At 34.1% G+C, this 13,507-nt stretch overlaps 3 protein-coding genes across 3 annotated transcripts; all 3 read right to left on the bottom strand.

Moving 5' to 3' along the window:
• Window positions 1–1,566: 1,566 nt before the first annotated feature.
• Window positions 1,567–3,146, bottom strand: LOC108485754 (protein ENHANCED PSEUDOMONAS SUSCEPTIBILITY 1-like). The gene has a single exon (XM_017789598.2). It carries the CDS (start codon window positions 2,973–2,975, stop codon window positions 1,608–1,610), a length of 1,368 nt encoding a protein of 455 aa, XP_017645087.1. The 5' UTR covers window positions 2,976–3,146; the 3' UTR covers window positions 1,567–1,607.
• Window positions 3,147–5,666: 2,520 nt separating this feature from the next.
• On the bottom strand, window positions 5,667–7,381 carry LOC108484350 (uncharacterized acetyltransferase At3g50280-like). Its single transcript, XM_017788106.2, has one exon. It carries the CDS (start codon window positions 7,197–7,199, stop codon window positions 5,832–5,834), a length of 1,368 nt encoding a protein of 455 aa, XP_017643595.1. The 5' UTR covers window positions 7,200–7,381; the 3' UTR covers window positions 5,667–5,831.
• Window positions 7,382–8,935: 1,554 nt separating this feature from the next.
• Window positions 8,936–13,133, bottom strand: LOC108486430 (polyadenylate-binding protein 2-like). The gene is made up of 9 exons (XM_017790483.2): window positions 12,574–13,133; window positions 11,712–11,830; window positions 10,808–11,464; window positions 10,628–10,705; window positions 10,444–10,533; window positions 10,089–10,220; window positions 9,720–9,866; window positions 9,487–9,630; window positions 8,936–9,390 (listed from the first exon to the last, which is right to left on the bottom strand). The coding sequence occupies exons 1-9, from the start codon at window positions 12,821–12,823 to the stop codon at window positions 9,145–9,147; spliced, it is 1,863 nt and encodes a 620-aa protein (XP_017645972.1). The 5' UTR covers window positions 12,824–13,133; the 3' UTR covers window positions 8,936–9,144.
• Window positions 13,134–13,507: the final 374 nt, after the last annotated feature.

Here is a 13,507-nt window from a genome sequence, read left to right as displayed (position 1 = left end):
TTCGTATTTTGATCATAACTTAAACTACATACATTTATTTTAGTGCTAAAATATACCGATTCGAATGAAATTGTTATATTTTCATCTTTGATAAAAGTATTGTAGAAGTATACGTACTAGTAATTAGATTGCATTTTAGTTTCTCTACTTAAAAATTGAGAAAATTAGTTATTGTACACTGGATCAAAGAGTAAATTGGTCTTTTTGTTAAAATTTCTCTTCATTTCTATGGTTAAAAACTATTCCTATACATCAATATGAAGTATACGTGGCATGTCACATGTCACTATTTGATTATTTCGCCAACCACATCAGTTTTTAACATTACCAATGAATAAAATTTTTAATTAAAAGAATGGATTTGTTCTTTACATTAATCTACAGAGACTAATTTATTTATTTTTAATTAAAAAATAAAAAATAATCTAACTTCTAATACACGAAATTAGTTACTTTTACCTATTACATGTATAAAAGATAATCTTTTGGATATTATTTAAAGATTTTTAACATCTCTAGATTTGAGAGTTGAGACCAATCCTTACTGATAATATATATATATATATATGCGATTTCAAAGTTCAAAATTTGTGTTCTCAAGGATGAGATCACTTGCCTCTCATCTAAATTATAAACCAAATTTTCACCTTTTAACTATAAGTTTTTATTTTTGCACTAAAAATAAATTTATTTATAATTTAAAACTACAGCTATATACTTTTATTATTTTAGTCACTATTGTTATATACTTTTATCATTTTAGTCATTTATCATTAATTTTTTATTATATATATTTATTTATTTATTTTATTCACTCAATTTTTTTAAAAATTATTTTGGTTAGTACTCACTTTTTTTCTATAATTAAGTTTTTTTTAAAAAAACCCTGATTTTCATAGTGAATTAAACTATTTAATTATTGAGATGAACCACGTCTTTCACTTATATCCAATTCCATGTAAAATTAAGATTTCTTTTCCTTGCAAAGAAAACTTATTAATTCTTGTGAAACCCTAGATTTTTTTTCTTTTACTAAAACAACTAATATTAATTCTAAAAAATAAAAAAAGTAATAAAGGAAATTAAAAAGATAACATGGTTTTTCCAAATAAAAATCTAAATTGTCCCTATAAAACCCCAAAAGTTTTAAAATTAATTCTAAAAAAATTAAAAAGATAAAATGAGTGACCAAAATGAAAATTTACTAAAATTAGGTGACTAAAATAAGTGTAAATTAACGGCAAACGACTAAAATGATAAAAAATATATATAATGTTAATGCCTAAATTACTAACTTTTTATTTTCGGTGCCTGAAAGGAAAATTTATAAAAGTTGAGTCGCTAACTACATAGTTTACCCAACTTTAAATCGTTTTCCACTGCCCTTGTACGTCAACATAAGGATTGAGGGGTTTGGTGGGATGAAACTTTTTGATAGTATCTTTCTTTCTATATTTATATTACTCGTAATGTTTTATATTGATTAATATAGTGGAATAGTAAACGTTTGAACAAAGCACCCCTCTTTCAAACCAAAGCACCTAATCAAAGAAAATTCAATTTGACTTCTATTCCCACAAATCAATTTCCACCACAGAATTTTATTATTAGATATCAATTCCACCACAAGAAACAACACTCATGAACTCTTCATCTAATTCAAGAGCTTTCATTGACGATGGTGGAAGGCAAATTTCCAAGTCAACACTTCCTCCACCTTCATGTCCTGGATACGCCGAAACTTTCCCATCAAACTTATGAGCATATCCACTTCGAAGCGTCAATGCTTTCCCTAACCCGAACTCATTTCCATACTTGTTGAACCTTGGTGAGCTTCCCATCATCACACTTAGTGGGTCAAAAAGCTGAGCAATCTGGTAAATGAAAGGTGAATCAAGCCAACCATTGACGAAACCACGCACTTTTTTATCTGTATGGTTAACCACAGCTTGGTGTAGTTTCCAAGCAGCCCAACCGAGACCATGGTTAAGTAGTTCACCAGCTGTGGTCATTGCTCTAACAGTTTGAATTGAGTTACCAAAATAATCCGGGGATAAAGCTGGTTCTAGCCTTGACCTATTGTTTATAGCTAACCTACAACCAGTGACTGTTTCGTTTGGGAATCGACGTGCCTTTGTTATTGACCGCCATACAAATGCAGATAAAGATTGAAAGGAGGAGATTTTGGTGGTGTTGGATTCTGTGTTAGCCCTTTCTTTGAGCTTTGCAATGGATTTTGCTGAGAAATGGAATATTCTCTCTAAAAGCTCGGGTGCTTCAAATCTGGAAATGAACTCATCTTGGTTAGTGAAAGGAAGGTTAAGTAATGGACCATGACCCTCTGGAAACCATTTCTCTAACACTGGAGGACGTGAGATTTTCAAATTAGTATCTCCTTGTGCTTGAAATATTTCAGACAATGTGTTGAAGAAATGCCAGAAACTGGTTCCATCGCCAATAGCATGGTTCATAGAACAACCTATGAACACCCCATCTACCAGCTCGGTGACTTGAATCGATAACAAAGGCCTGGTGTGACCATCATAGTTGATTGCTCGATCATGGTCGAAAAACGATTGAACAACCAACGGAACATAAGTAGGGGAAACAATGTCGGACACAGATAAATCAACAGCTGCATGTATAAATTTGGCTCCTGGGCTGTTATTGCAGTCCACAAAGACGAAATGAGACTTTGGGTTTTCTTCTATTTTCGTTGCGAGCCGACCTGCTAAGGGATAGAAATGAACGAGGGCTATGTAAAGGGATTGCTTGAGCCGATCCAAGACATTGTTGATCAAGTCTTCTTCACAGTTATCCTCTGGTTTGGCATAGAGAAGACCCTTTTGGATGTATTGCACCGAGAGCATAACAAGATCCCATGTTGTCAAATAGTAAGGCTGTTTTGATTGATCAGAAACATGTTGTGGTGTAACATAACATTCTGAGATGATTCGAACTGATGATGGATCCATTCTTTTTGTTGCTAGAGAGGAAGAGGGTAAAGTATATTTAGATTGGATTAGCAGGGTTGTTGAATATTGAAGTAATGATGTGTTTATATATTGATGGTTGCTCAAAACGAAGAAATAAAATTATTTTGCTTGGTCTACTTTTGATTCGCAGCTTGGCTTTATGTGGTTATTGAATTGCTGGGAACCAAGTCAAATATTGTAGCAATATTGATTATATAATAATTTTAATTTTTAAAAATTGGATTGATAATTGAATTAATTATATCATTAATTCTCAATTTATCGGCAAATTCAATCAGTTAAAACAAAAAAATAAGAAAGGAAAATGTCTTGATCTTTTGTCTACATTTATTTTAAAAGTTTATGTCAAATATACATAACAATTTAATATTTTAACCAGTTCAATTAATTACGATTTCGATTCATTAATGGTTCTAAATAGTCTACTCAAAACTCAGTTTATTACTCTTATTTAGACTAATACACTCATCGATTTTCGATTCAATTATTCTAACTGATCACTCTAATCTCATTCGAACAACATTAATTATATCCCTTAAATATACTAATAGTTAAAGTTCTAATAAAAAAAATCCTTTCACCAATCACATGAATAAAAACAATTTAAATGAATTGAAGAAAGGATTGTCGCATTAAAAAGTAGGTAGCCATCCAAGTAGTGATGGTTGTTAGAGTTGGGAAAGCTCCTACGCAATGTTGGACGACTTAGGGTCTAATTTAATATAAAGTTTGATTGTGAAATTTCCCACATGAACAACAGAAAAGTTAATCAAGTTCACCAATCACATGGGAACTTTCGGTTTGTATTCATAACAAAACTATTCCACATTCAGTTATTAAGGAAAAAGAATTTTTTCCATGTACTAAACTTGTTCTCTTAATAAATAATTTTCCGATATTGTAATATTTAGATTATCGAAATTTCGAGATTCTAAATTGTTTTTAGATTTAATTGTTACTTTGAGATTAGGGTATTTAAGTTTATATAATTTAGATTCGAGGTTTAAATTTTTAAATATTAGATTGTTATAAATTTAAAGTATTTTGAGGTTTAATAACTTTATGTTCAAGCCATTTTGAATTATTTGTTTGGAACATTTTAAAATTTAGTTGTTTTAATTTGAATAGCTTCAGATTTGAGTCATATTAAAGTTTGTGTCAATTTGAGTTTAAATTATTGATTTTTTTATGATCAAATCGAATTAAATTAGAGTTTGAATTCAAATTGAATCTTTGTAACCACCAAAAAATAAAAGTATAGATAAATGTTCAAACTCAACCATACAATACCAAAATTTCTGTCACTCAAGAGACATGGTTATCATTCAAAGATAGTGAAGCCAATTGGTCTGCACGATTGTTGACCAGTGGCTTTGCAGCAACACTCTTCAACACCTCTAAGGCCTCTGCTACTTTAGCTTACAAAGCTTCGGGTGACTCAATGAGATGCAAAACTTAAGTTTGGTCCATCTCTAGAAGCATGCCGGTACCCTTGGCTGCTGCATCACGCTCGAGATGTTCCTCATGGGGGTATAGGCATTCACCAAGCATCTGATCACCAGTCACAAATTGACAATATAAAGGTCTTGAAGGAAATTAAATTGAACAAAATATAGTCACGGAAATTGGAAAAACAAGACTCACCGTCCTTTGTTGTTCAGGGGTTGCATTTGCGAGAGCAGTAGCCAAAGGTTGAAGAGGCATAGGCTGTCCAGTGCCAGCATGTTGCAATGGACCAGGCAAATTACGACCAGGTCGGTAACGATAGGCACGTCCCCTAGGAATCATCTGGAACAAGTTTAGTGAATTAGAACAAAAGACTTCAGTCAAAGCATAAGCATAAGCATAAGCATAAGCATAAGCATGAAATGGAGGTTAGTATACACATGTATACAACTTATTGGTTGCTGAGCCTGTTGAAATGGACCTGGTCCGCGTCGTCCCCCTGGGCCCAGGCCCTGCTGTACCATGGGAACAAAGAAAATTACTAACTTTTTATTTTCAATGCCGAAAAAGAAAATTTATAAAAGGTGATTCACTAATGGTATAATTTATCCAACTTTAAATAGTTTTCCGCTTCAACTTTGGGCTCTTATATGTCAACAAAAGGACAGGTGTTTGGTGGTAAGGTGAGTATTTGATTGAGTCGAGTTGAATTGAGTCAAAAAATTTTGAGTTAGTTGAATTGACAAATCATATTTTAGCAACTAAACTCAATTTGAATTTTTTTCGAATTAAATCGAGTCAAAAAAAATTTGAGTCAAGTTGAGTCGAGTTAACAAATCCTATTATTTATACTCAATGTTGTGTTTAAACGGGTAGTAGATGAAGCTACATAAACAATATAATGATTTTGCCTTTAAACTTAATAGGTAAATATTTATCAAAATGACGTAGTTTTATCTTTTAACTTAATGATTTTGAATTTTAACTTTTAAAAAGTAAATATTTATCAAAATGACGTAGTTTTGACTTTTTTTATTCGAATTTTTGGATAACTCGAATTGTGTAATTTATATTTGAGTTAAACCAAAAAAACTTAATTTTTTTATTTAATTTTATCCGAATAACTTGATTAACTCAAAAATAACTTTTAAAATTTAAATTTTTTATCTAATTTTTCGAACCGAATTGAATTTTGCTCACCGGATAATACTTTTTGAGAGTATCTTTCTTTTTACATTTATACTATTCATAATGTTTTATATTGATTAATATAGTGGAATAGAAAAAGTTTGAACAAAGCAACCCTCTTTCAAACCAAAGCACCTAATCAAAGAAAATTCAATTTAACTTCTATTCCCACAAATCAATTTCCACCACAGAATTTTATTATCAGATATCAATTCCACCACAAGAAACAACACTCATGAACTCTTCATCTAATTCAAGAGCTTTCATTAACGATGGTAGAAGGCAAATTTCCAAGTCAACACTTCCTCCACCTTCACGTCCTGGATACGACGAAACTTTCCCATCAAACTTATGAGCATATCCACTTCGAAGCGTCAATGCTTTCCCTAACCCGAACTCATTTCCATACTTGTTGAACCTTGGTGAGCTTCCCATCATCACAATTTGTGGGTCAAGAAGCTGAGTAAACTGGTAAATGAAAGGTGAATCAAGCCAACGATTGACCAAATCACGCACTTCTTTATCTGTATGGTTAACCACAGCTTGGTGTAGTTTCCAAGCAGCCCAACCGAGACCATGGTTAAGTAGTTCACCAGCTGTGGTCACTGCACTAACAGCATGAAGTGAGTTACCAAAATAATCTGGGGATAAAGCTGGTTCTAGCCTTGACCTATTGTTTATAGCTAACCTACAACTAGTGACTGTTTCATTTGGGAAACGACGTGCCTTTGTTATTGACCGCCATACAAATGCAGATAAAGATTGAAAGGAGGAGATTTTGGTGGTGTTGGATTCTGTGTTAGCCCTTTCTTTGAGCTTTGCAATGGATTTTGCTGAGAAATGGAATATTCTCTCTAAAAGCTCGGGTGCTTCAAATCTGGAAATGAACTCATCTTGGTTAGTGAAAGGAAGGTTAAGTAATGGACCATGACCCTCTGGAAACCATTTCTCTAACACTGGAGGACGTGAGATTTTCAAGTTAGTATCTCCTTGTGCTTGAAATATCTCAGACAATGTGTTGAAGAAATGCCAGAAACTGGTTCCATCGCCAAGAGCATGGTTCATGGAACAACCTATGAACACCCCATCTACCAGCTCGGTGACTTGAATTGATAACAATGGCCTGGTGTGACCATCAAAGTTGACTGCTCGATCATGGTCGAAAAACGATTGAACAACCAACGGAACATAAGTAGGGGAAACAATGTCGGACACAGATAAATCAACAGCTGCATGTATAAATTTGGCTCCTGGGGCGTTATTGCAGTCCACAAAGACGAAATGAGACTTTGGGTTTTCTTCTATTTTCGTTGCGAGCCGACCTGCTAAGGGATAGAAATGAACGAGGGCTATGGAAAGGGACTGCTTGAGCCGATCCAAGACATTGTTGATCAAGTCTTCTTCACAGTTATCCTCTGGTTTGGCATAGAGAAGACCCTTTTGGATGTAGTTCGTCGACAGCATAACAAGATCCCAAGTTGTCAAATAGTAAGGCTGTTTTGATTGATCAGAAACATGTTGTGGTGTAACGTAACATTCTGAGATGATTCGAACTGATGATGGATCCATTCTTTTTGTTGCTAGAGAGGAAGATGGGTAAAGTATATTTAGATAGGATTAGCAGGGTTGTTGAATATTGAAGTAATGATGTGTTGATATATTAATGGTTGCTCAAAACGAAGAGATAAAATTATTTTGCTTGGTCTACTTTTGATTCGCAGCTTGGCTTTATATGGTTGTTGAATTGCAGGGACTCATAATTGAATCATAATTGAATCATAATTGAATCAACTAAATCATTACTTCTTAATAATCTAATCTATTTGCTGGAAATCCACGTCAGTTTCACCAACCACGTGAATCAAAACAATTTAAATGAGTTGAAGAAAGGAATGTCCCATTGGAAAGTAGGTAGCCATCCAATTCCAGATGGTTGCTAGAGTTGGGAAAGCTACCTACGCAATGTTTGATGACTTAGGTTCTAATTTAATATTAATGTTTGATTGAGAAATTTCTTACATGAACAACAGAAAAATTAATCAAGTTCACCAATCACATGGGAACTTTCTCTTTGCGCTCATAACAAAACTATTCCACATGCAGTTATTAAGGAAAAGTAATTTATTCCATGTCCAAAACTTGCTCTTTTAATAAATAATCTCCGTTAATGAGGTTTTGACTTGATTGTAATATTTAGGTTGTTGGAATTTTAAGATTTTAAGTTATTTTTTAAACTTGTTTTAATTAAATTAATTTGAGTTTAATTAATTGTTACTTTGAATTTGGGTTGTTTGAATTTATATCATTGAGATTTGAGGTTCAAATTTTTAAATGTTAAGTTATTATGAGTATAAATCTGTTCGAGCCATTTTATTATTTGTTTGGAACATTTCGGAATTTAGTTGTTTTAGTTCGAATAATTTTGGATTTGAGTCATATTAAATTTTGTGTCAATTTGAGTTTAGATTAAATGAGTTCAAATTATTAATTTTCCATGATTAAATCGAATTAAACCAAGTTTGAGTTCAGGTAAAATTTTCTAAGTTTGAATCAAAATTAAGAAATCTGCCTCCTTCAATGCCGATGCAATGGCCATGGGAAAACTTTGGCTTTACTATTGGCCTTAGAGGTGGAAGATTCAAGGGTCAACATTTGAACAAAACTTGGCAGCAATTAAACAACCACATAAAAGCCATGCTGTGAATCAAAACTTGGCAGTGCTAATCCAAGCAAAATAGATCCATCTTTTTCCTTTTGACCAACAGAAATGGATTCATCGACAGTTGGAATCATCTCAGAATGTTTTGTTACACAACATGTTCCTGAACAAGCAAAACAGCGTTTTCATCTCACATGGGATCTTCTCATGCTGTCTGCACAGTACATCCAAAATGGTCTTCTTTATGCCAAGCCACCACCGTGGATCGTTGTGAAGAAGACTCGATAAACAATGTCTTGGTGAGGCTCAAGCAATCCCTTTCCATTGCCCTTGTTCACTTCTATCCCTTTAGAAGGTTTTGGGTTCCTTTTTTCATTTTCCAATCTTTCCTACCAAGCAGTCCCATAAAAACAATTATATTTTCCATTCTACTTCTAATTTTCTACTCTTCAACTCTCCATTCTTCTAATTTTCTTTCCGGAGCAAAACCTTAAAAGTAAAGAACCGTACTGAAGTACAGGGACTAATACAACATTTTAGTTTGTTATAGAACTGTCATGAGAGGAATAGCATCTTCCTCTTAAGACAATTTAAACCTGTCCAAAATCTTTGAAAGCATGCAATGTAAGTAATGGCAACCAAATGATGTTAAAAATAAAGTTCCAATGACATTGAACAAAACTTATTGTAACAAATAACAATTCAGTAAATAGAAAAAGCCTATGAAGCCAAACCGAAAAAACACAATGCTAGCAAAGTATTAGAATCCTTGCAACCACAAAAAAAAAAAAAACAAAAACAAAAGCATAGATAAATGTTCCAAACTCAACCCTACAATACCAAAATTCCAGTCACTCAAGAGGCATGGTTATCATTCAAAGATAGTGAAGCCAATTGGTCTGCAGGATTGTTGACCTGTGGCTTTGCAGCAACACTCTTCAACACCTCTAAGGCCTCTGCTACTTTAGCTTTCAAAGCTTCGGGTGACTCAATGAGATGCAAAACTTCAGTCTGGTCCATCTCTAGAAGCATGCCGGTAACCTTGGCTGCTGCATCACACTCGAGATGTTCCACAAGGGGGTATAGGCTTTCACCAAGCATCTGATCACCAGTCACAAATTGACAATATAAAGGTCTTGAAGGTAATTAAATTGAATAAAATATATAGTCATGGAAATTGGAAAAAAAAAGACTCACCGTCCTTTGTTGCTCAGGGGTTGCATTTGCAAGAGCAGTAGCCAAAGGTTGAAGAGGCATAGGCTGTCCAGTGCCAGCATCTTGCAATGGACCAGGCACATTACGACCAGGTGGGTATCGATTGGCACGCCCCCTAGGCATCATCTGGAACAAGTTCGGTGAATTAGAACAAAAGACTTCAGCCAAAGCATAAGCATGAAATGGAGGTTAGTATACATATATATACAACTTACTGGTTGTTGAGCCTGTTGAAATGGACCTACTCCGAGTCGTCCCCCTGGGCGCTGGCCCTGCTGTACCATGGGAACAAAGAAATTTGGTACAGGAGGGCCACCGGGCCTCATTCCAGGAACCAGTTGCTGTTGATAACCAAAACCAGCCTAGAATAGATAACAAGCAAACAAGCATTTTCAAATTCAAATATCCTCAAGGTGATGCCAAAAAGTGTTGCTAATGAAACCAAATACAGTCACAGAATGGTACTAACAAATCACAATTATTCATGATAGTAGCAAGGATTCTTCTAAATAAAACATAAAATCCAAACATCCAAAAGAACAAGCATGTAAAGTTATGAGGTTGGACAAGGAGTAAAAATATACTTGAGGAATGATAGCTGGAGGTGCTTGCCCATATAAAAATTGTTGGCCAAGACCTGGTGCACCAGCAGGGTACATGGGCATAGGAGGAGCAACCGAGGGGATAGCAAGAGGTCTCATTTGTGAAAACTGAGCCTGAATGAAATAAAACAAACACATAAGAGAGTACTAACTAGAAATGTATATTGATTCATTGAACTGTCAGAAAAACTTACATCTCAGTCATTGAGAATATGAACTTGAAAAAGAATTACAGAAATAACAAATAAAATGTCCCTTCATAATATCAAAAACAAGATTGAAGATAAACACCAAAAGGAAGGGCAAATAGTCCTAGAAATTCTCCTTGTTGCATTACCTGTAGCCTTGCTCTTCTCTCTTCTTGCTTTTGAGCAAGTGCAACATAAAGTGGTTTGTTAACAACCAATTTATGATTCATCTCAGCAAGCTGTAGATGGATAGCAACATTCATTAGATTATAATCTCGTACTAAAATGACAGCCCAAACGAAAAAAAAAAAAAAATAACGAAATCAAGCTTACGGCTCGTGATGCTTCTTCAGGTGTAGAAAATGCAACAAACCCAGAGCCTTTACTAACTCCACTAGGGTCACGCATGACCTATAAAATTTTGAGAGAAAGGGGCATAAAATAAATACCAGTAGAAACAAGTTTACAATAGTTGGCATCAACAATCAAACAATCTAGAAGTATTTGACCAACCTTGCACGAAATAATTTTGCCATACTCCGAAAACAGTTCCTTCAGCTTTTCATCATCAATACTATCATCCAAGTTTTTAACATATAAATTCATACCCTTAAGTTTATCAGCAGCTTCCTTCACAGTTTGCTCAAAACGAGATTTTAGCTCATGCTCTCTTTCTGACTTTTTCTGGGCTTTTCCAACATACCACTCTTTCTCTTCAAATTTCTTTCCATTAAGAGCTTCAACAGCTTTAGCAGCATCATCAGCATTTTCAAAGTTGACAAATCCAAAACACTTCGACTTGCCATCTGCATCCCTCATAACTACAGCACTAGTAATTTCACCATACTCACCAAAAATTGTTTTCAAGTCTTCATCTGTTGTAGACTCGGAAAGATTTTTCACATAAACATTATTGAATTTGGTCTTACTCGATGTGGTCTCTCTTTCCTGCTTACGAAGGAAATGTCCAACATAGACCTGCTTGTCATTAATCAACATGCCATTCAATTTATCAATTGCATTTTGAGCAGATTCTTCACTGTCAAATTGCACAAAACCATAGCCTTTAGACTGGCCAAAACCATCAGTAGATATCTTGCAAGACAGAATATTTCCAAATGCAGAAAACGTATCATGTAATGCTTTGTGGTCAATAGACTTGTCCAGATTCTGCAGTCAAAAAATAACAGTTAAAGGCGTAGGTATGCACAAATAGCCAATCATATAACTTACAAATGAAGCAATTATGCATGCTAGTGAATGCCTTCGTTCCATCGAAAGATCAGTTACAAATATATTTCAACCAAACAACATCCAACCAAATGGAAGAGAATTTCTTAAGAGCGAAACAGGCATCAAAATGGAAGAATGGAGGGAAAAACAAACAAATGGTTAAGGGCAAAGAGATTTTAAATACCTTGATAAAAATGTTTGCAGTACCACTCTTACGAAGACTAGGGTCCCTTTGAGAATACATGATACGAATAGGCTTATTATTCAGTGGAGTGAAATTAAGTAGATCCAAAGCCCTAGCCGCTGCACAAATAAATAACAAAAAAAGGGCAACACTGATTAACTCAAAACAAATCAAAAGAGAGAACCGATGCTCCCAAGTTATGATTATCTAAAATATGAGCATCAAAGGAACAAATAGTGAAGAGATCATTTATCTTCTTTATAATTAATTTATATCACAGAAGCTCAAACAATTCTTTGGATAATAATGCAAAGCTATATTAGCAAAACTGTCAAAACTTAAATTCTTTTATCGACGGACTATGTAAATTAAATTGAGGACTCGTATAGCACATGTATATCTTTCTTCGATGTATAGTACTTCTATACAGAAAATTGCTTGAGTAGCAAGTAATCCTCATTTTTGGATGAATGATACTAATACTTATCCCCAAAAAAGGTCAATACTTCTTGACTACAGTTGCACTTTCTAAAAACATTACCAATTTACTATCAATGGGAATTTGCAAATCACATGGATACTATAATGCCCAAAATTTTCAATTAAATTATTTTTGTAATGTAATTAGCTAGGATGGATTTCCAGTTAAAAGTAAATTTTGTTCTGAACATTGAATAAAAGCAAATTCATCAATATGCACACTTTCTTCTACATTGTAGCATTCAACCAAACATATTTTCATAAAATTTCCCAACAATTAATCTATACTCACATTCCAAAAGAATTCAGCCAAAAATTTAGAACAGCCTTTTAAACTGTTCATTAATAAAGATCAATTTTTACATCCAAGTAAAGGACTAACCATCACGAGGATTGCTATAGTTGACGTAACCGTATCCGAGTGAACGGCCCGTAGCCAAGTCGCGGCAAATCCTTACGGAAGCAACCCGAGCAACTTGGCCAAACAATTGAAACAGTTGCTCATCAGTAACGGTAACATCAAGATCCCCAACATATAGTGACGTCGGTATGAACTGCACCCCTCCGGTTTGCGGAGCGACGGCGTTTGGTACGGAAATCGCCGGTTGACGCTGAACCTCAATCTGCGCCATTGATAACAACTCCAATGGATCCTTTCTATTTTTTTTCTTTTTTGTTCCCTTCTCCTCTTTGATGTTCAATCAAAAACTAACAGAGAAACAAAAACAAAAGAACTATTTAAAAATTTTCACTATTTGGGGATAAAAGAGGAGAGGGAAGGGTAAATTGGGATAGAATCGTCGGAGAACCGGAAATAGATAAAACGGCGGCGGCGACGACGGCGGTAGGAAAAATAAAGTTTTTGATTTTTTTTTTTGAATTAAAAATTAGGAGGGCATAAACTGCACCGCACCGGCGATGGAGTAACTGTGTGGTATTTATATGTAGAATAGTTTCGAAGAAACCCTATTTCGTTTAGGAAGGTAGATCTCTGCCGTCAGATCTTTTGATGGAAATTAAATTGTAGCCGTACGATGATCGTGGTCAAAATCAGGTTGCCGTTAGATCTTTGTGTTATTTATTTTATTTAATTTTTTAATTTTCAAATTTAAAATTTTAAGAGTAATGGTTATCATAGTTAATTTTCTTATTAAATTTAATTTTAAATCTAAAAATAAAAATAGAAATTTAAAATGGAAATTCTTTTTACATAATTGCTCTCCACAATTTTTAACCTTTTTTGTCCCTTATTGTTGTCTTATATATCTGTATTAGATCTTGTTTTTGACTCAAAATGGTAGGTTTTGTCTTTATTT

The sequence above is a fragment of the Gossypium arboreum genome, chromosome 6 (assembly GCF_025698485.1).
Source record: "Gossypium arboreum isolate Shixiya-1 chromosome 6, ASM2569848v2, whole genome shotgun sequence".
Taxonomy (NCBI): domain Eukaryota; kingdom Viridiplantae; phylum Streptophyta; class Magnoliopsida; order Malvales; family Malvaceae; genus Gossypium; species Gossypium arboreum.
This window is presented reverse-complemented; position numbering and strand designations above follow the sequence as displayed.